Below are 22,562 nucleotides of genomic sequence, written 5' to 3' on the forward strand. Positions count from 1 at the left end.
CTGAAGAAACAGCTATTTTTTATGGACTTGCTGAACTTTCTGTAAGAGGGCAAATGACTTACAACAAAAGTGGAAAATGAACGTAGGGCTTTAAAATAAACACTGCAAGTATGGAGCATAGCTTAAGTATTCCCCCTATATTAAAACCATCTTGAAACTCCCCTTTTCTCAGATCTGGGCCGGATACTAAACAATCCATGATGAAATATTTTGAAATAGATGTACATACCAGAAACAGTTGCTGAAGCTGATCAGCTGTTCTTGTTTGCATTGTCTCAAGACCATCTGTCTTCAATTTTAAATAACTGTAGTGGAGTTGTCCCTGTAACAAGCTATAGAGATTTTTTTTCCTGTTTTGATTTTTGTTGTTGTTGTTTTCTTTTAACTAAGTGTAATAGTTCTATACAGATAAATTTTGTACTCTGTGAACTATTGTAGCCAGGCTAAGAGATCCTCCCTTGAGCCCTAGGGGCCCAGTGAGTCCTTTTACACATTTCACCCCGAAGTGAATCCTGGTGTGCTGAAACATCATGACCTGGTGTAATGCCAACTCACATAGCTGAGTTAATCGCGCGGGAGGAAATGTTTCTTTAAAGCAATCAGCGCGTGACAAGATATGCAGAACAAAGCGCAGCTGTAATCAGCAATACGCCAACTGAACTGTTCCAGGAGAAGAACCACGATTACAAAAGGAGAAGGGAGGAGTATGTCAAAACTGGGAAAACTCTGCACATGACAAGTGAGGTATAAATATACTCAAGACAGCAGCAAATTGAGTCTTTGTTAACAAGCACACTGCTGCCCAAGTGGTAACCACCTGCCAGGAAGGGACATATTATTCCATACATTTCTTTCCCAGGGAACTGAGTAAGAGACAGTGGTTATGACAGAGTTGACAGAATGGTGAGTGGAATTCCAATTCAGTTCATAGCAGCTAGATAATAACTGTAATTATAACTGTATACCATGTTAATTTGGATCAAAAATTCTATCACAACTTGAAGTAACTGAATTAATACAGGTAGTTGAGTAACAATTAGGTTGTTTGACTCATAAAGTTAATTGATTAACTAAGTTGTTTGACTTTCTTCTTTTCAGTCACGATGCCTTAAATAACCTGTTAGCTCTGGCTAGAAGATATTGATGTAGTCATGTAACAGGATATTGGTGAATTGTGAGAGAGAGAAAATATGCAAATGGAGGCTTGGACAAATTTTGAGATAACCTTGGCAGGGAAGGATGGGCGAACCCTAAAGAGATTATAGAGAAAAAAAAAAAAAAAAAGTGCAGATTACATTGAACTAAAATTTGATTTTTGTAAATGGCAAACAGCATGTAAAATGAAAAAAAAAAAAAAAAAGTGCATGCACCTTTATTATTTTTATTTATTATTTTTAGTTTTTATTTATTATTTTTAGGTTTCAAAGGTTGTTGAAAGATGTATTACTGATAGTTATTGACCAATCTGTAAAGTTATGAGTTAAAAAAAGAAAAAAAAAAAAAAGTAAAAGAATGACATACAGGTAAAGTGATATAACCTTCACCATACAGATATAACCTATGCCAGTGTCCTTTAGGGAAGTATAGTACAGCTAGAAACACACATGTCTTCATTAGTTATTGAAGAGAAGAAGAGTTAATTGTTCATAGATGAGATAATAACCCTGGACCTAATGATGACTAGAGGGTAATAAGTCACTAAAAAACTACTAGGAATTATGACCTTGGAGAACTCTAAGGCATACAAAAGGATATGGCTGAAAGGCTAGGGGAGAGGGTACTAAAGCGATTATCCCATGTGTGTGACAGTGGAGCAGGAAACATAATCTTCTCCTTGTGGAAGGCAAGGCAAATGAATCTGAGACCAGGAGTATTAGTACATAATGGAGATTAATCTCCTAGAGCTCTATGGATGTTGACAATAATATAGGCAAGAGGGATCACCATGCTGGCCTTAGAGAACCAGTTAGTTCTGTGGACCATGGAAAGGGTGACAAGGAAGCATCTGTGCCATTGTGATTCAGTCTTGATTCTTTGTTAATAGTTCAGGTTTAATTGCACAAGACAAGTATATAATTTAAAATGCCATACAGGCTTTTCATGTGTAGCAACTATGGCTGAACAAAGCATTTTGGAATAGGTATTTTCATATCTAGGTAGATCACTCATCTTGTTTGTTCTCTTATACCTTATGTTTGTGATAATAGTGTTGGATAAGAATGGTAACATCTCTGTCCTTCCCCACCCATCACAATCCTGAAAGATCACAATGGATCAATACTCATTGTAGAGTGTCCCAGATTCATCTCTGACAAATCTCTGGCATGAAGACCAAATGATCTAAGAATTAGACCTATTATTTCCTTTATGTCTTTGCGGTTTTAGTTTTGTTGTTTTTTCCTTATAAGCCTAGCAAAATCAGACAAGATTATGCAGGTCTCTGACATATTTAGTCTTTCTTGTTCAGCAGAGGCAGATTCCATCTTGAAAGTTCCTTAAGGACAGCTTGCCATAGCTAAGAGCTGCTCCCACCCTATTTGTAGGTCCTAAACAACAGTATAATAGACTCTGTTGTACAGACAAGTTGTACTGTACTGACAAGTTCTTAGACATATAAATCGAACTGTTGCTTACATAAATCAAGAACTGTCTAAATATTAAGATCCACCTAGTACAGAAGATACGTATTTCTCAGTCTTGTTTCAGTCAGTCACTGAGCTTCTAACAGTATCCTCCCTCGTGTATGTTCCAGATAGCTTAACAGTCAAAGGTTGGTTATATTTTTACCACTACTGTACTTTCAAAAAATCTCAAAAGAAGCCCAGTAGGAACAAAGTGTCTTAAGGATCTCCCAGAATTATAAAGATTTGCACATACATGGTGAGGAGAGGACACACCTCTTGTATAAATACAACACCTTTTGTAAGGAAGCCAACAACTGGAAAAGTAAAATTTTAAACAGTGAAATTCACTACTAAATGCCTACTAAATAACAGGCACTTCTGCATCACTGTGACAAACCTTCATTTCCCTTCCACTTCTCCATGAGAGGAGGGAAGGATGTTTCCTCAGTTAGAGGTGAAGACTTCATCTAGGGCTTAAGAGCCTACAACTCATGTGCAGTCCATGTCAAAATGGGCACAGCTGTAACCGTCTTTGCAACTAGCAGCTTAGAGAATAAGCCAATTTCACAAACCTGCAGAAAAGGCTCAGGAAAAACTCACAGAAACTATGCAAGCTGAAGGCCACAACATTTAAAAACAGAACAAAACAAACAAACAAAACTAATAGTGTTGATGTTAATATTCACACACAAATTTTGCTGGTAAGAGGTTGGCTTGCATTCTAGAGCTGCTTATAAGGAGTATGGAGGTTTTTGGCTCTTCATTATTCTATTACTCTGGCCTGGTGTTGCTTTCATTTCAATTCTTGATCTTGCCGTGTATTCTGCTTATATACATTATTTTTTTTCTTTCTGAAAATATGCATTTCATTCTGTAACATATCTGCTGACAATGGATAACAGTCCTTGTGGGATGTGTGAAAACTGAAACTAACAACACTTAGCAGGAGGGAAGAAATAGCTGGATTTTTAAATCAGAAGTCTTGCTTTAATACTTAAATCTGCTGAATGCCACTTTTTCTGGAATCAAAGTAGGCATTTTAGTTCTGGTTTGAGTGAAACAATAACATTTGTTATGACACGTCAGAATCACTAAAATTATGGCTAAACCAAATAGGAAAAAAATATAATATTTATTTTAGTATCACTTCTTTAAAGATTAGCAAACATTAGCTTGGCAGAGAACTGTTCATTGTAGCATTTGCTTGATACATCATCTAATACACCTGAAATCCTGAGCACTTTAATTCTGTGGCAAAGCCTATAGACTTTAATGTACATCTTTGTAAACAAAATGGGAATATAGCCCGAAAAACAAAATTACACGATATTCTCTTTGTTAAAGGAATACATGTTGACAATAGTGATATTTAAACGATCAAATTATAAAAGCCTTTCCTGAGTATGAAAAACACTCTATAACATTCAATTAACAAGTTCAAAAATGTTAACATTTAAATTCACGCCTTTATGAATTATACCTTTATGAAATACCATTGTAAACAGGACTGCTGCAATGTTATATGAAAGGTAACCACATTACTATTTAGACAGACTTGATTTCAACAATTAGAGCAACCTCACCACTACTAAAATACGAGTTACTTTTTCTGATTTTACCCCTTCCCTAATTTGATCACTGATTTGATGAACAAATTATAAGCCAGTGTAGAGAAATACTCACCCTAATAAGAGTTCCTCAGTAAACTTCTCGGACATTCCGGTATACAAGGCTATAAAATTTTTCTTCAGTTACATGTCGTTAGCTGAAACTTTCAAAATTAAGAAACAAAGTACAAAATCCCATTTCCCAGAGGTGGCACGCCAACATAGGATCATATCAAAATTATACACGAGCTCTGAAATCCCCTAACCACAATAACCCTTCCAATTTCATTAAGAATTTTTTTTTTTTGGGGGGGGGGGGTGGGGAGGCGGAGGGGTAGAAGTAGAAGAGTTGTGTCTTAATTAAGCATTTCCTTTGTTAACGGTACTGGCTTAAGTAGCCCAAAACTCCCATTGCCCTCCACAGAATGACTGACTTAGAGAACTGACCTGATTAAAAATAGGCTCTATTAAGTTACAGCAGCACTAAGACAAGAGTGAACACGGTGGCTGAAGCCTTTACATTATTACTTATTTTAAAAAAATGTTCCTTACACTATGCTTTTTAATCTTATATAAAGTCATTAACTTATGAAAGAGTCTAGTCTTTCTTTAGGTATATTATCCCAGAAGGCATGATGTATGAATGAAAGTTAGAGACCAGACCAAAACCAGTAAGAAAAGAGCAGATGCAAGCACTCTTGCCATCCTCTGATATATCAATGGAGGAGGTTAGCAGTTATTTTGCTTTGTTCTTCTGTGGCTTCCATGAGTATTTTGTCTTTAATGTTCCCTACCACAGCACCTAGAGTGCAAGTGGAGCTGTTCAAAAATTGCCAATGATAAAGAATACTCATCTGGGACATACAAGTTTGAGGGAGGGAGTTAGATCTAGAGGCAAGGGATATCATTGTTAAGAAAGCTTAAATGTTGCTCTTCCTCATCTCTTGATCCCCGTGAGACTTACCAGCTATATGCCTAATTGCGATGGAAGTGCTACAGTGCTACCAGCTGTATGCTACTGGGGTACAAGGTATGAATTGGACACCAAAGTATCTAATCGTGAAATTTTGACATGCTTAAAGACTACTGACAGCAAATGGTAAGCTGTTACAAACTTCAACATGATAGATGCTCACCTCCCACAAGAGAAATATGGGAGTTTTATTAGAATGAAAAGAGACTTCAAGGTTTTTCATTTAGTCTTCAAATTTGCTGTTTAGATTCATGCAGTTATCAACAACTGCATACTGTCTTAATTTAGTACTAAGAATTTTGTAAATAATCTTGCTGGATGGTCATCTACTGTTAAGAAATGGTATTTCATAATCTATCTCATATAGATGAAGTGGCTGCAATTGCAAAAGAACAGAACCTAGGCAGAAGGAAAGGACTTCAAAATTGATAGTTGCTTACTTTTGTTTGTTTTCAATTTGCTCACAGGGATCTTGCCAAAAAAAAAAGTTGTAATCACACGTTTCAAAAATCTATTAGCAGATCGATTTCAGGTTATTTTGAAGGAGCAGACTTTTAGTTTCTCATTGCCCCTTCCTTCTCCACTTCTGCACCTGAATGCTATTTCATATTTGCACTTACCAATCAGTATGTGTAAATAGAAAATGTTATGCAAAACATATACATCAAAGGAATTTTAAAAAATCATTCAAATATTTCTAAATTTGATTTAACCATTCCAACATTAAGCATATTTACATCCAAATCTTCTGACGCAAAGACTTGCAAACTGAAGTCTGCTACATCCTAATGTAAAGGATTAAAAACACAACCAATCACAACTGAACTAAGTTGAAAAACTAGTTCAACTTGCATGGTTGAATTCTAATAAACTGGGAATAGAAGAGGATATTTTAAAAAAATGTTTCATTTAATTATTTGAAGCACTAACATTTCCAAATAGATTTCTTCAAAAAAATATACATAATTTTAAAACAACAGCATTGCAAAGCATAAATAGTTTAGACTTAACAGGAAAATTATCCCACTTCAGAAGTGACAGCAAAAATAGGCCAGCACATTAGTCACTACTAGAACTGTCTGAACTGTCAGAAGATGAACTTTTTTCCTTGTGTTTCTTCTTCTTTTCCTTTTTATGATGTTTTCCTTTTTTAGATTTATTCTTCTTCTCCTTTTTCCTTTCCTTCTTGTGTGATTTTTGTTTTTTCGGCTTTGGACTATCCTCGTCAGCAGCACTTGATGAGGAAGACCTAGACCAAATTAAACATTGACAGATAATTGGAGAAGGAAAAATGCTACAAGATTTTATTTTTATTTCAGTATTCATACAATGTTGCAAATCAAATTTGGTGAAGAATTTATACAGAAACATCCAGTGGAAACTTTATGGTATCTCAGTCTGCATGTTCAACTGAGCAATGACTTTTCTAATTAGTCTATCATGCTAGAAAAGCAGTATATTTACAATACAGATTAATTGATTAGGCGAGTTGTGTGTTTTTGCAACCTTGAGTAAGAAAAAGATGAAGAGCACAGACCTCAAAAAAAAACGAGTGACTGTATAACACAGAAGAAGAGCTTCCAGCTTGTAAAGTATCACATGATCAGTTCCAACAATATGGGAATACCTTAAGGGAAATATTCATGTATTTCACATATATAAAAATCTAAGAGAAATAGGTATGGCAGATTTGGATTCTCTTGCAGCTGGTATTATTTGTCTCTAACCAGCAGTGATGAGGGAAGTGACTGTATACATGCAAGAATTAAAATGACAATAAAAGGAATGTGTCAATTATTGTACTCAGGTTCTTGAGTTGTTCAGAATGACTGTTCTGCCCTATTGTTTCCAAGATAGACTATTAATTTCTTGCATGTAAAGACTACTGTCAGCAGACTAACATGTCTGTACTCTTCATTAAGTGTTACAGCTACATTATGTAAATAATGCCAGTACTGCCAATGTTAAATCCTATTGCTTTATTTTACCTCCAAAGAACACCTTTTTGAAAGAACACCTATTCTGGCCTCCAAATACATTCCACATTCCCTGGCTCTCAGTGCAGTTCCTGGGTTGTTATCTCATTAACAGTCCTAAAATCCATACTCTCATCTGTCAGCAGGCCAAAACTCAAGTTCACAATAAATCGGGTATTGTGACCTTTTCTTTGAAACCAGACTAATGCTTTCTTAGGCTTTTACAGCAACAGGAACATTAAAACTCAATATATGCTTATCAAAAGGAAAAAAAAAAAACTGTAATTTTTTGCTTGTTAAGCTACTCAGAAAAAGCAAGGATGTGCATGTGTGCACATATGCACAGAAATAAAGTCAGAGGTCCTGTAAGCTTTTCCATATAAGCTAAGCTGGGGACCAACCCCATAATCCTTCTCACTTCTTGCTCTCCTTTCCCCACATCTTGCCCAGTGTTGGGTAGTCAAAAGGTAGTCAAAAAGTCAAAAAAGTTAGTCAGAAGTTCTGCTTTCTCAGAACTACACACCTCCAGAACTACTATGTAGTGCTATAGTTTTCAAGACTTCCATTGTCCTAACTCCACAGCAGAAGCCTGTGGCTTCACCATTATTCACAGAACAAACAAATTCTCACTGGATAATAGGAAATTTTTTTCCAATCAAAAAGGTTCTTGACAAACCCACTGGATTCAAAGCAGCAATGTTTTCTGAAACAAACATCAGAATATTCCTAAATTTCTGTTCTGAAATTAAAATGAAAGAGTTACCTTTTCCTTGGTCTCTTTAATTTTGGTTTTTCTTTGCTTTTTCTTTTTTGTTTCTTTTTTTCCTCCTCCTCATTTAAATCTATGGATAAAAATAAAAGTTTATGGCATTTCAGACTGAATTATGAAGAGCATTAGAAGAATGACTGCAATAGTAATGTAAAGTTACTATCAAATTATTTTTATCTTTTATTTTCTCCAAATTCTGGACTAGTATATTCATTTCAGAAATATTTTGCACAGTAGTAGAATTTAATATATAACTTACATTCCAAGGACATTTGTCTGAACACTAAGAATGAAGGACGCCCTGCAAAACATACAACTTTACGGCTTCATATCTATTCATCTTTATTTTAAAGGACTTGTACTAGTCTGAAATCAGGTCATGTAGCTTGAAGGTACAGAAAAAAATAGACACATATTCCCATAGGCTTACTTGAACTCACACAGCCTTATTTCACACTTCACAAATAGCTGTAACTAAGATAAATCTGATTTAACTGCCAATGTAACATCTATGAACGTGATATGAAAGTCACTCTTCTGATTTTCCCCCACTCTTTGCAATTGTGTAAAAAGCTAAATACAGGACAGAAATATTGACATCCAGCAAAAGAAATCAAGAGCAAAGAGCAATTAATACCCAGGTCCTCCTCAAATGAATAAATAATAGGTACTTAATTTTGGCAATGCAGTAAACAAGAAATGCTGACAAAAATAACTTGTGCAAAATACAGAGTTCTCTCCATCATTTCTCCTCCCTGCATATTATCCTTACTAGACCTGAGTTTAGGGTCTGGAATATGAGAGCAACAGAACAAAACAAGATGTTTAAATTAAAGGAAAGAAGAAAATTATTTCATTTAGAACTTACTATAACAGAACAAGCTTCACTTCTTTCTTAGTGGAACAGCTTCTTTTGAACCCAAGTTAAAATGAACCAAAGTATCTGCTAACTCATGAATGCACCTTCTTCTGACAAACAGTTGATGCACAGACCTTCCAAAGAGAGAGCAGTACTTCTCCAAATATCAATGCTGAAATTCAGTTGGCTAGCTGTTTCAGTCAGCTAGCTAAAATATTACATAGGAACTAGAGAGAAACTGAACTACCGCATTTGTCATTACTTTTAAGAGTTTCTGTCAACTTTAAGATAGTCAAACTACATGTATTCAGAGGATCAACTCAAAATATCCATGTAATGTTATTCTAGGCAGCTGCTTATTAATATATATTTAATATACATTGTAATATTTTATATCTTATAATATTTTGCATGTAAGAAGCCCTTTTTAGGATGTTCCAAATGGGTACACTATTAATTTCTTTTGAAAGGAATTAATAAAAAAAGACAATAATTTCTCTGAAGCGTAAACATAATATATAAAGGATTTATCTTTAAAGCACAGACTAAAAGAGCTAATAGTAATTCTCAAAAAGGATAAAACGATAGTTCCAGCACATCAGAAGACCATTATCTGATTTAAAGAAAGTTAATTAAAAATAAAAAACCTACTCTTTTTTTCACGCATGGCTTGCAATCTCTGTAGTTCTTCTTCCTCACTGTCTTCACTGCTAGTGCTGCTAACATCTAAAACGATATCCCTTTGAGGATCCACTCGGAGGAAGTTTCGGCATTCAAATGTCAGATGACCAGCTGAACAAAACAAAAATTTAGAAAGAAATTCAGCAAAATTACCAAATAGTATCAAAAGAGCTTTAGAATTACTCAGTTTTGATAAAAGAAAAAAAGCTAGACTAGGCTTCAATCAATGAATAAGGCACAAGAGTGGATACTTTGAAAATGCCTCAAAGAATTTTGAGAAGCTGTGCAATCTAATCCCATTCCATCTAATGATGCTTTATGACCTCTCTCATATTTCTGTTAAAGATTTTGACCAAATCTTGCTTCCTATTTCTTCAGTGGTCTCAGATTCTTCCTGAATAAATTGTTTAAAAGCAGGAAGTGAAATATTTTAAAAACTACAAGTGTGTTATACTGCTCTTTCTGTCTCCCTTTAGTCAAATAGAAGAATTTCATTCCCTTTTGAGACAAAATTCATTTTTAACAACCTGTACATAATCATGACCAGAGTTAAACCCTTGAATCTGCATACACCTATTGGAAATAATAACAAAAAATAAAATAAATTGAAGATATGGGTTGGGAGAAACTAACCTAAAGATAAAGGAGGTCAAGTAGCAATTGAAACAAACTCATCTTCTTATCAAAAAACTCACATCTTGAAGACAGAACTTTTAGGAACATAAATATAGGCTTTGTGATTTGACTGCAAGTTTCCTTTTCTTCCAGAAATATGACATTGCACCTTCAAATGAACCACTAAATCTATTTTGAAACTCCTGTTCCTTTCAATGAAGGGATACACCGACAAAATTTCTTGGAAGCAAAGTCTTTAGTGAAAGAACCAAGCAAGTTTTTTTTCTCTTCAACCCACATAACATTCAAAAAAACAAAAAATAGCATGGAGTACAGTGTTAAATGTTCAATGCAATTCAAAACGGATCAGTGTCCACTCCTTTTTCCAAAAAACAAGACTTAGTGAATAACAAATCTAAATCTTCACTAAGACACATCTCCTGATAACACATTCATCAGAATAGTAGCCATAGACATACTTTTATGAACAGAGAATAATGAAGAGCATGAGCTAAATGCTAGCTACAGAACTTAAAAGTAACAAAATAAACTGCTTCTTGCAATACAGAATGCATAAAGAAGTAGGCTTTCTCAGCGTAGAGGGTGATGCAAATTATTCTTTTTTCTTTCAAATGCATCAGAAATTCCTTGGGCAAAAAAGCCTGCTTGAGCCTTCAATGAGACTCTGAAGATGCATAAATGCTGATCTCAGTAAGTGCTACAGTATATGTCAAAGCCAGTGCTTGAAATTCAGTGTTTCTCAAGTAAAGACATTGTGAACTCAGTGCATATGAATAGTATTTTTATTTCTCTTGAGAAACTTAAGTCTTCAAAAACAGCAATAGGTGCAAAGAGAAAGAGAATGAAAAGGAAATTAAACAAAAATATACAATAGCTTAACCTGACAATTGTCTATGCAACACGGGAGGATTTTTTTTTCTATTCAAAAAGTAGTTCCATCACCCTAAATTGAAAAAAGTACTGCATCATCATCTTGCTTACTACAAACTTACGGTAGCCACATTTCTTGCATCCAGCTCTGATGTTATCCTTATTTCCACCTGAAAGATAAAAATCCATAAATTACGTGTTACTAACATAACTCTTTAAGTTCCTTTTAAATCTGGCTTGATAACATCAACATGCAGACCAGAATGATCGCCCCTTAGAATTCTGGCAAAGTTGCCTTCTATACCTATGTGTGCCCACAGTTAAGTTAAATAGACATAGTAAGATGTAACTCAGAAAAAGGGAAGTTCTGGAGACCTCTCCCCTGAAAGGATCAGTGTTATTTTAAAATCTGCTGAGTCTATTCATAATGACAGTCAAAATGGAATTTCCAAAATCAAAGCAAGCCTTTCTGTCCTTAAACTGAATAGTGCATGAAAAACACAGCAACTTAAATAGCTGTATGCACAGTTTTCTGAATAACTAGTTCCTTCATTTAAATAAATCACCACACATAACAAGAATTCCACGACAGAAATTAGAAAATCAGAAAGGATGTACATCAGCTCCGTAAGTGTAGACTTCAATTTACTGAGACAAGCATTGTCTTTAGAAAACTGTATTCACAGTAGCAGACGAACCTTCAAACCCGTCTTCTGTAGACCCCAAAACCTCAGTATTACGTAACTTCTTTGTAGTGTACAAATTCAGCAGTGTTTATGTGTCTACTTTATAAGTGGCTGTCTTTTAAGGGAAACCCATGAGGAATAAGGAGACTAGAAACAGAAAAGAAAGTTTTAAGAAACAAGGAACAAAAATACACCTTCAATACTATACCAAAAAAAAAAAAAATACTCTGATCAGCATCTGCCAGTTCAGTTCACCTTTGGACTCAAAAGCAAGACCTCTCAAACTACCGACTTTGTTCTCAGTTTTCTGAAATATTCAATAAACTTCAGCCCTACTGTGTAAATGACCTGTAGGTACAGAAAGATTCACTGTTCATGCGAGGGAAGTCAGTCATGCACACACTATACAATCTCCCACTGCATATGCAGGTGCCATTTGTCAGGATTTTCAGGAGAATCACCCAGCACATGATCAGAATAGCACTGAATTTGTTAAAACCTGTAAGTCAGAAAACTGACACCAGCTCCAGCTTTAGTGGACTGGTGAAGGTCATATATCCTTACCGAAAGCTACATCACACAACACACGCATATCTTTAAGAGAGAAACAGCAGGGAAACAAGCATCAAGACATAAAAAATGTGTGTCCAAGAAATCTGGAAAAAAAAGTGTATAGCAGCTAAACCTTTACACAGCAGGAATCACAGCAAGACTGTCATCTTAGACCCTGTTGACAAAGTCTGAAAAATTTAAGACGCCCCCACACCATCACCTACCTAGAGGACAGGTTTACTAGGTCTTTATTGAACTTCCTTGCTCCCACCAAATTCCTGAGGCCAAAATTCTATTATTATTATGTTGGCTTTAAACAACGTTGCTAGAAATGCAGTTTTATGGAATTAAAAGCACACGAGCTACTAGAAGCTTCTCTTTCTCACTTCTTCCCACCTGTGAACACTTGGTAAAAACAGCAACTGAGGGAGCAGCAACCATCGCTAAGGGAGGGCGCCGCTCACTCAGTGGGCCACAAGGCTGCAAAGAAAAAAGCTCCGCAAACCTTTTAATGCAAACGTGAGATCTCGTCCTTAATAAACCCCCCTCCTAGAATGGGAGCGAGTTTATTCAGTTTTTCTCTTCTTCATATGAGAGGATTTTGGTTTTTTGTTTTTTTGTTTTTTTTAAGCTCTTAGCAAGATCCAGACCTACTCGGTTTTCTCCAGCTGAACACTCCTCATGTCTCAGGAAAACGAAAAAAAAAAAAAAGAAAGGAAAAGAAGGAAAGCAGCCAGCCCCTGCAGGTGTGTCTGGCGGGGCTCTAACACCTTGCGCTCACGGCGGCCGCCTCCTGGCTGCTGCCCCCCCCCCGCCCCGCCGCAGCAGCGGACCCGCTCCTCGGGAGAGGTGCGGCAGAGAAGCGAGAGAAAGGAAGAAAGGAAGAATAAATAAAGTATAAAAAATCAATCAATCAATCAATAGAGGAGCAAGCAAGCCGCGCACACAGGCCCCCGGCCGCCCTCCTCCCCCCCTCACAGCCCGGGCTGCGACCGAGCCTCGCCCCTCGCCCCTCGCCCCGCGCCCCGCGCCCCGCGCCGCCGCCGCCATGGCCTCACCGGGCAGCGCCATGGCGCCTCCCGCGCTGTCCCCGCCGGCCCGGCCCGGCCCGGCCCCGCCGCCTCTCCCCGCCGGAAGGCTTTGCCCGGCGCACTCTCGGGCCGTGCTACTGGCAGGGGGGACGGGACGACTCAGGGCCGGGCGGGAGGCACAGGGAGGGACTGAGCTGCCTGGAGAGCCCTCCGGATCTCCTTAAAAACAAATCTCTCGTCAGTTTTCCCCGCTGTGTCTCCGGTCGGGGGCCGACCCCCATCTTCTTCTTGTTGTTTTGGGCGGCCTCCCCCTCTGCTCGGGCCGTGTGGAGGCGCCCAAGATGGCGGGCGCCTGGGGTCTGTGTCGCGGGTAGAGGCGCGGCGCTGGGCGCGGGCAGCGGCCGGGGCTGTGCCCCCTGGGGCCGCCATGAGCAACATCTACATCCAGGAGCCCCCCACCAACGGCAAGGTGAGGCCCGCGGGGGGCTGGGGCTGCCGCCGCCCGTGGGAGGCTGCGGGAAGGAGCCGCGTGCTCCCGTGGGGCCGGCGCTGGTTCCCGGCTGCTGCCTCGGGGAATTGGGTGTGCAAAGATGTGCGCGAGTCCAGGTCTGTGCTCGCCTGAGCGTGAGCCGGCAGCGTGCCCAGGTGGCCGAGAAGGCCAACGGCATCCTGGCTTGTGTCAGGAATGGTGCAGCCAGCAGGTCCAGGGAGGTGATCGTCCCCCTGTACTCATCCCTAGTGAGGCCGCACCTCGAGTGCTGTGGTCACTTTTAAGCTACAAAAAACACATCGAGGCCCTGGAGTGTGCCCAGAGCAGGGCTATGAAGCTGGTGAAGGGCCTGGAACACAAGTTCTGTGAGGAGCGGCTGAGGGCACTGGGGGTGTTCAGTCTGGAGAAGAGGAGGCTAAGGGGAGACCTTATTGCTCCCTGAGATGAAGGTGTGGGGAGATGGGGGTCAGCCCCTTCTCGCAGGTAATTAGTGATAGGACTAGAGGGAATGGCCTCAAGTTTTACCAGGGAAGGTTTAGGTTGGAAATGAGGAGACATTTCTTTTCAGAAAGAGCAGTCAGGCACTGGGACGGGTTGCCCAGGGAGGTGGTGGAGTCACCATCTCTGGGAGTGTTTAAGGAGAGGTTGGACGTGGTGCTTAGGGACATGGTTTAGTGGGTGACATTGGTAGTAGAAGGATGGTCAGACCAGATGGTCTTGAAGGCCTTTTCCAACCTCTATGATATTTACTGTTTCAGAATTGTATCATAAATACTGACAAAACTAATTAAAACTAACCATAGCTGCCCAGCAACATTTGGATATCTACTGCTGTTACTAATGTTGTCAAACTATCTTTTAACTCAGTTACAATATTTGTTGATCAATGTCTAAGTTGCAAGAAAACTAATGGTGAATTTATCGATATTTTTATAGGTTTTGCTGAGAACAACAGCAGGAGATATTGATATAGAGTTGTGGTCAAAAGAAGCACCGAAAGCATGTCGAAATTTCATCCAGCTTTGTATGGAAGGTAATGACTGAATGGGATAGGATTTATTGAAATTAGTTCATATGTAATATTGATGTCTTGGTACTTTTTTGTTATGGAGAATTCATAATGAGTTAACATATTAAAGTTAAAACGTACTTATTTGTATTTAGAAAATATTAATTACTGCCCAGGAAGAGAATATATTTCAAGGTTTTTAAGGAGCCTATTGGCAAAAAATAGAAAAAAATTTTTGAAATGTAGGTGGCGTAAAACACTTAGAAAGCTTATTTTTGACAAGTCTCTGCAAAGTACAATTACTGCTTGAATGAATGAATGAAACAGCAGTGATGCAATACCTAGACATCCTCTGTTAAGCTTATTCCTGTATCATTGTCTTTATTTACTTTTTTTTCAGGATCATTTTTGATATTTCACTTGACGTAGTTTTTCATTGTCTGAAGCTCTGTAACACTTTTCACTTAAGTAGCAGGTACCAGAATGAGAAGTTTTGTGTTGGGAAAAACACACCAGGAATGTGCAAAGGACCTTTCCCTTTTATGTGTTTTCTAGCTGCTGCTGTTATCCCATTTATACATTTATAGGGTTGTTAAGAGTTTTTTTAGCCCTCCTCTGTTAAGGAAAAATAGCAGTCTGGGATTTGTGCCTCCTGCACAGATCAAGTCTGCCCTGTGCTCTTACATATGTGTAGGTGTGGATTTTTTTCTTGCAATGGTAAATCAACTTCTCAGCCCTTGTTGAGTCCTGGGAGTAACCTTCAGTTATTCTTAGTCTTAAAAAAAAAAAAAATGGACTTTAATTTCTTTCTGAATTTGTGTGACTACTGTGTTGGATTCTGTGCTTTGTATGGTAAACTCGAGTGTTTTCCTTTTTGAATACCATAGAGTATAATCATCCATGAACATATGTACCTGTACTGCATCTCTGGCAGATCCTTCTTCGTCTGGCAGCATACTGCAGATTTAAAAAAAAATAAACAGGAAATATATGTTGTGTTACATTCTCAATCCTTATGTTTTCATTCAATCTCATAACACTTTTCAGATACATTTATCTATCTATAATAAAATATGTATCTATAGAGAGATACATATGCAGAGAGAGAGACAATAAGAAGATTATCAATCTGTGTACAGTATAGGTGAAAGGGATAACACCTGTGTTCCATGCTGGTGAGTGAAAATGCTAACCATTTGGTGTTGGAATATGAATAACTATATGTGAGATGTTGTCTGAGACAGGATGTGGTAGATGACTCTCTCTTTAAAACAATATATGTTGGTGGCACTATCTGGTGGATATGTGTTTCAGTACTATCTAGTGATAATGCTGTAAAGAAAATAACGATATCTTGTCAGTGATGTGCAATACCTTCTGCAGCAGAAATTTATGATATCACAATTATTTTCATAAATGTAATCAGCAATACTTTGTAGGTGAGATACAGTCACACTGTGTAAGTCAGTGGAAGACAAGGCAACCTACTCAAAACAGCAGAATCCAATTACAGTGGTTGTCTTCTAGAACTCTAGTCATTGATGTGTCTGCATAATTTACATGGAGTTTGATTTTGAGACCATTTAAATATACTGGATGATCTTTTCCTTTTCTTTTTCAGAGTATTACAATAACACAATATTTCACAGAGTAGTGCCTGGTTTTATAGTGCAAGGAGGTGATCCCACTGGTACTGGATCAGGCGGAGAATCAATATATGGAGCTCCCTTCAAGGTACATAAAGGTGTATCTTATGCATTAGTTTTTGATAAGTCCCTAGCGGTTGTTTTTCCTACTCTGTTAGGCTGCAAGACAGCTAACGTTACGTAAGAAAGGCAAGTTTATTTGTATACTGTATACTTGCTTTCACATGTTGCTTCAATATTTTTAAGTATCAATTTTTTAATTGAGAGTTCTAAAATCTATCTGTTCTGATGCTATAATAAATGCATAACCTTACTAACATGCACTTTCCCAAGGAAGAATGGGAGGGAATCGTTCAGAGTAGGTGTTTGTATGTTTTAACCTCAGGAGGATCAACAATGCAAAACACAAGTCCTACACCTGGGCTGGGGAAATCCCAAGCACAAATTCAGGCTGGGCTGAGAATGAATTGAGAGCAGTTGTGAGGAGAAGGACTTGGGCATGTTGGTTGATGAGAAAGTCAGTATGAGCTGGGAAATGTGTGCTTGCAGACCAGACAGCCAACTGTATCCTGGGCTGTATCAAAAGAAACGTGGCTGGCAGGGCGAGGGAGTGATTCTGCCCCTCTGCTCTGCTCTTGTGAGACCCCACCTGCATTCACCTCCGGAACACCCAGCATAAGAAGGACATGGACCTTTGTTCTAATTTTCAAGAAAGGCAAGAAAAAAGACCCTTGTAACTACAGACATATCAGTCTGAGGAGGGACTCTTTGTCAGGGAGTGCAGTGTTAGGACAAGGATTAATGGCTTTAAAGTAAAAAGAAGGCAGATTTAGATTAGGTTATATATTAGGAAGAAATTCTCAGAGGGTGGTGAGGCACTGGCAAAGGCTGCCCAGAGAAGCTGTGGATGCCAAGTCCCTGGAAGTGTTCAAGGCCAGGCTGGATGGAGCTTTGGGCAACTTGGTCTAGTAGCAGATATCCATGCTCATGGCAGGGGTGTTGAAACTAGATGATCTTTAAGGTCCTTTCCAGCCCAAATCATTCTATGATTCTATAATTCTGGGTGGCAAACTAAGATGCAGAAATGTACATTGTGTGTTTTATCTCAGTTAGCAAAGGTCTCTGAATATTGTATATGTATTCATTTTTATTATAGTAGTGGCATTGCTCATCTTGAGCAGGATGCTCATATCCCGAGTGAAACTATACCTTCACAGCAGCTGTGTTCTGTTCTGCTTCATTACTTTATTTCACTTAGGACAAACACTTTTAGTTTGTGAATGAAGCTACATAGCCAGTCTCCGGGCCTTCTGTCCACCTGATACAAGAGTAGACTTCTGCATGTGGCAAAAACATGGAGTTTGGAAGAAATTGGTACCTGATCAGAGTTCAAAACAAATACTCCCAGTACTGTAGTAGCGTGTTGCTACTACAACTACTACAACTATACTACTTACTATGAATTAGTGATATTATTCAGTATTACAGTGTTTAGAATTCTGGTACTGCAATGATATTAATATCTTACTTACCACTTTCATCTTCTGCAAAAGTCTTCCCCCGTCTTTTCATGCTCCACGAAATGTTTTTTCTTTGGATTGGGGTAATACTGTACTACTGCTATGTTATTAAACCTCCAGTTTTCTTACATCAATTAGGATTTCTCCTAAATAGAGCAATTAACTGAAATGATAGTTTTACAAGAAATACACATAACGCAGTTACTTTAAGAATGATTTTTTGTAGTATTGGAGGGAGCATTAATTCCAACAGAAATAATTAACAGCAATTATTAGGCAATGCGTAGAAAAAGTTAACAAGACAGAAATTACATTTTCTTAATTTCTGTTTCTTTCTATTATCAGTATAGTAGCTTCAAATTTTTTTCCTTTAGAGTTTGTTGATTATGCGTTGTGGGGTTTTTTTGAAAGAAGATTGGTCATTTGTTTGCATTACAGGAACTAAGAGAATGAACCAGGAAAATATTTTTTACTGCTGAAAACAGAAGCTTTTAAAAGCAATCTTGGCATTAAAATTACTTTCATTTTGTTAATGTCCTGGTTTTTTTTTGTTTGTTTGTTTGTTTTTAAATTAACAGCTCATTTCAGTGTGTGTAAGTTGATATAAATATATGGTGCTTTTCTTTTTTGTCTTTTCCAGGATGAGTTCCACTCACGACTGCGATTTAATCGAAGAGGACTTGTTGCTATGGCAAATGCCGGGCCCCATGATAATGGCAGCCAGTTTTTCTTTACTTTGGGTCGTGCAGATGAACTCAACAACAAGCACACAATCTTTGGAAAGGTCTGCTACATGGACAAGAATCCCAGTTTGACAGAAGCAGCTATGTGTTTCTCTGAGTTCAAAGGCTCTTTTAGTGTTGCATTCTGTTATATGCATGTGAAATTTACTTCACTCCTTTCTAACTGTCTCCATTCTCTTTGTTTCCTGTGTCTGATAGAAATGTTCTTGTTTTTTTCCCAACGTTATCTGCTTTGTTAGTTTTTCTTCTAAATGATGTTTTAGTGCTGTACTTTCTTTTGTATAATCTCGTACTAAAGATACTGAATTTTATTAATCTCATCTAATACTGGTAATAGTTTATAAAATGCTGTTTGAAAATCGTACTTAATCAAGGTGAATCAGGAAAATGAAAAATGTAAGACAAATTTACCACTTCCCTGGTTTACCTGAAAGAAAAGAAACCAACAATTTTTCTACCTCACAATATCTTTTATTTTCCCGTTTCACAGTGCCCATTAATAATTTGACATATTTCCTTGTATACGCTCTCAAAAATACACATTTAGCTAACTGTGTTCTTTCAACTTTGCTGTTAATTTAAAAAATAAAACCATTTGTGCACTATACTTAACTCTCTTCTAAAAAGTCTTACATGTATATAGTATTTCCTATAATCACCTGTTTTTCAAAATTCTTCACATAATAAATGCCTTGCATTTTTCAGAATAATTAACAAAAATTATAAGGGTGCAATTTCAAGCCCCTCTTTTTTTTTTTTTTTTTTTTAAATAAATCTGACAGGTTACAGGGGATACGATATATAACATGTTGCGGCTGGCTGAAGTAGAAGTTGACAAGGAAGAAAGACCACTCAGTCCACACAAAATAAGAAGTAGTGAGGTGTGTGTGTTCTTTTTTAAAATTTGAAATTTTAAGATTCTTCTGTTTGCAGTGTTCAGACAACTGTGTTCTAGTATGAAAACCTGGTATATCTTTTATATATTATTTTTAAAATATTGAATCACTTAATCATAACAAAATGGTTATTAGAGATGTCTAAAATACTATTTTTTTCATAGGTTTTGTTTAATCCTTTTGATGACATTGTTCCAAGACCAAATAGAAGACTGAAGAAGGACAAACCAGAAGAAGAAGATAAAAAGCCAAAAGTAAAAGGCACAAAGTAAATACATTCAACATAAGTGGTGACTTTTTTTACCTTTAATTTGCAGCTTGGTAATTTTCTATTTCTGCTTTTGAAACCCAAGTGTTTAACAAAATGCAAGAAGAGTGTTCTCTAATGTTAGCAAAATCTCCTAGCTCTATTTCTTAAAGAGATGATACAAATCTAGTTGCTCTGATTAAAGTGGTTCCTGTGCATCAGCTGAGCCATATACTGTTTTGTACATGCTGATAGTTCAGTGCAAAAGAGACTAAAAATCTATTAAGTGTAAGTATACGCTATAATGTAGGAATAGAAGGTATTTTGAGCAAGTTTGCCGATGACACCAAACTTGGAGGAGTTGTGGACTCGAATGAGGGTGGAAAGGCCTTGCAGAGGGATCTGGATAGGTTGGAGAGCTGGGCGATCGCCAACCGCATGAAGTTCAATAAGAGCAAGTGCCGGGTCCTGCACCTGGGACGGGGAAACCCTGGCTGCACGTACAGACTGGGCGATGAGACGCTGGAGAGCAGCCTAGAAGAGAGGGATCTGGGGGTCGTGGTAGACAGCAAGTTGAATATGAGCCGGCAGTGTGCCCTGGCAGCCAGGAGGGCCAACCGTGTCCTGGGGTGCATCAAGCACGGCATCGCTAGTAGGTCGAGGGAGGTGATTGTCCCGCTCTACTCTGCGCTGGTGCGGCCTCACCTCGAGTACTGTGTGCAGTTCTGGGCACCACAGTATAAAAAGGACATGAAACTGTTGGAGAGTGTCCAGAGGAGGGCTACGAAGATGGTGAGAGGCCTGGAGGGGAAGACATACGAGGAACGGCTGAGGGCACTGGGCCTGTTCAGCCTGGAGAAGAGGAGGCTGAGGGGAGACCTCATCGCAGTCTACAACTTCCTCGTAAGGGGGTGTCGAGAGGCAGGAGACCTTTTCTCCATTAACACCAGCGACAGGACCCGCGGGAACGGGGTTAAGCTGAGGCAGGGGAAGTTTAGGCTTGACATCAGGAGGGGGTTCTTCACAGAGAGAGTGGTTGCACACTGGAACAGGCTCCCCAGGGAAGTGGTCACTGCACCGAGCCTGACTGAATTTAAGAAGAGATTGAACTGTGCACTTAGTCACATGGTCTGAACTTTTGGGTAGACCTGTGCGGTGTCAAGAGTTGGACTTGATGATCCTTAAGGGTCCCTTCCAACTCAGGATATTCTATGATTCTATAAGTATAGTGTAAGCCTGTGGCAGGAATATGCAATCATTCTTTTGTGACTGAAATGACACAGAAGTTAATGCATGTTATTAACTTGGGCTCAATTGTTTGAGTATTTTATCAGCTACCAGTTCTCTCCCACTAAAATACTCGGTAAAAGGCAAACATCTAGACATAGGAAACTTCACTTTCTGCGAATTAAATTTAGTAGATTTAAACATTTAATGAAAAGTAATAGGCAATCTGAACTATGTACATGTTGTCAATTTTGTTGGACATAAGTAGATCATATTGCAAATAGCTGTTTCCAACACAGGGTAAAAAGAAAAATAAAGAAAAATAATCACAGAATTACGTTCTGTGATTATATGCATTTAATGCCTTTCTCAGCTGTTGTATCTTTAAGTTTTTTGTGTTTGGTACTTGAATATTGCTATATTAGAAAAAAAAATACAAATCTGTCAGCATTTATGAATTTATAGAAGGTTTTACATTGTCTTGCTGTTTTGTAAGTGACTTTAAACTACTTTAACTTGTAATTACCCTGATTGTTCTGTCTCAAGTATAGAATAGAAACATTACTTCCTAAATACTGCTTAAGTTAAACACTGTTTATTGTAAAAACATGTTATACTTGTTAGAAATTGGTACGTTTATTGGGGGGAAAAAAAGTTAAAAACAAAATCCTACATGCAATATGGAAGTAAAATATTTGAAGTTTATGGGATGTTAATGAAACAACATTTAAAGTTTTACTAGAAAATGTGTTTTCTTTCTTAAAGAAATTTTAACCTACTTTCCTTTGGGGAAGAAGCTGAAGAAGAAGAGGAGGAAGTCAACAGAGTTAGTCAGGTACTAAACCATCCACACTTTTCTTTTCAACTTTAATTTCTTCCACAAACAAATAAATTGTTAACTTTAAGTTCTTAATATTGTTCTTATATTTGAGTTTTGAACAACAACACCAGAAGTGACCTTAGTTTCATGAGTCTACTAATTTTGATGTGTAGAAGAAAGAGATTTTTAACTTTTCTGACTCAGAAGGTGCTGTCAGTTACTGCATGGTAGTGGTTATGGAAATGTAAAAAAATTGTTTCATACTTCATAGTGTAGAGCTATCTCTGCTGTTTAAAATTCTTGGAGGTGATAGATTTTTTATTGTTCTTCACCTCATTAATTATGAGACTATTTGATGGTAAAACAGTTGAACTTGAAAAAGTCAACTTTTTCATTACCAGCAAATTCTTAGCTGTATTTTGTTACGTATATTCATTCTGTGTCCAGAGTGAGGCAGTGGTGTTGTGGGAAAAACAGTGCATTTTTGTAATTGGAATGTTTCACTAGTATGAATTGTCCACATTCAAAGAACTAGAGTTGCACAGGTAGTCTTTCATCTAACATTTCTATATTGGACTTTGCCAGTTAAATAAGGTTAGTTTAGAAATATCTTTGGTAAATTGTCTTCTTCATTTCTACTACTGACCAAATTATTTCTCTAGAGCTCTGGACTTTCTAATTTACTTGAATGATTCAGGGG

General features: G+C 37.8%; 2 protein-coding genes across 3 annotated transcripts in view; one reads left to right on the plus strand and one right to left on the minus strand.

Annotated features, from left to right (window-relative positions):
* The first annotated feature begins 763 nt into the window (after positions 1-763).
* The window catches only part of CWC27 (CWC27 spliceosome associated cyclophilin), a 138,410-nt gene continuing 116,611 nt past the window's right edge, over positions 764-22,562 (plus strand). The window contains exons 1-7 of one of the 2 annotated variants that reach the window (XM_038169963.2): positions 764-903; positions 14,691-14,787; positions 16,385-16,497; positions 18,570-18,713; positions 19,455-19,553; positions 19,733-19,836; positions 21,808-21,877. In XM_038169963.2, the coding sequence (XP_038025891.1) occupies positions 901-903; positions 14,691-14,787; positions 16,385-16,497; positions 18,570-18,713; positions 19,455-19,553; positions 19,733-19,836; positions 21,808-21,877 (630 nt within the window). In that variant the 5' untranslated portion in view covers positions 764-900. Of the gene's footprint in view, positions 904-13,538; positions 13,734-14,690; positions 14,788-16,384; positions 16,498-18,569; positions 18,714-19,454; positions 19,554-19,732; positions 19,837-21,807; positions 21,878-22,562 lie in introns of those variants that run through there. The other variant, XM_038169962.2, reaches the window with a different exon arrangement.
* Positions 6,093-13,394, minus strand: SREK1IP1 (SREK1 interacting protein 1). The gene is made up of 5 exons (XM_027447037.3): positions 13,292-13,394; positions 11,118-11,165; positions 9,460-9,600; positions 7,944-8,022; positions 6,093-6,453 (listed from the first exon to the last, which is right to left on the minus strand). The coding sequence occupies exons 1-5, from the start codon at positions 13,302-13,304 to the stop codon at positions 6,264-6,266; spliced, it is 471 nt and encodes a 156-aa protein (XP_027302838.2). The 5' UTR covers positions 13,305-13,394; the 3' UTR covers positions 6,093-6,263.

Source organism: Anas platyrhynchos, chromosome Z, assembly GCF_047663525.1.
Source record: "Anas platyrhynchos isolate ZD024472 breed Pekin duck chromosome Z, IASCAAS_PekinDuck_T2T, whole genome shotgun sequence".
In the NCBI taxonomy this organism is placed as follows: Eukaryota; Metazoa; Chordata; class Aves; order Anseriformes; family Anatidae; genus Anas; species Anas platyrhynchos.

Bases quoted from the DNA above. Each gene is read 5' to 3' on its own strand.
- SREK1IP1 (XM_027447037.3), bottom strand. The intron at 9,601-11,117 runs GTAAGTTTGTAG...TGTTTTGTTCAG, and splicing joins ATGCAAGAAATGTGGCTACC to CTGGTCATCTGACATTTGAA. The intron at 8,023-9,459 runs GTAGGTTTTTTA...TTTTATCCATAG, and splicing joins AGCCATGCGTGAAAAAAAGA to ATTTAAATGAGGAGGAGGAA.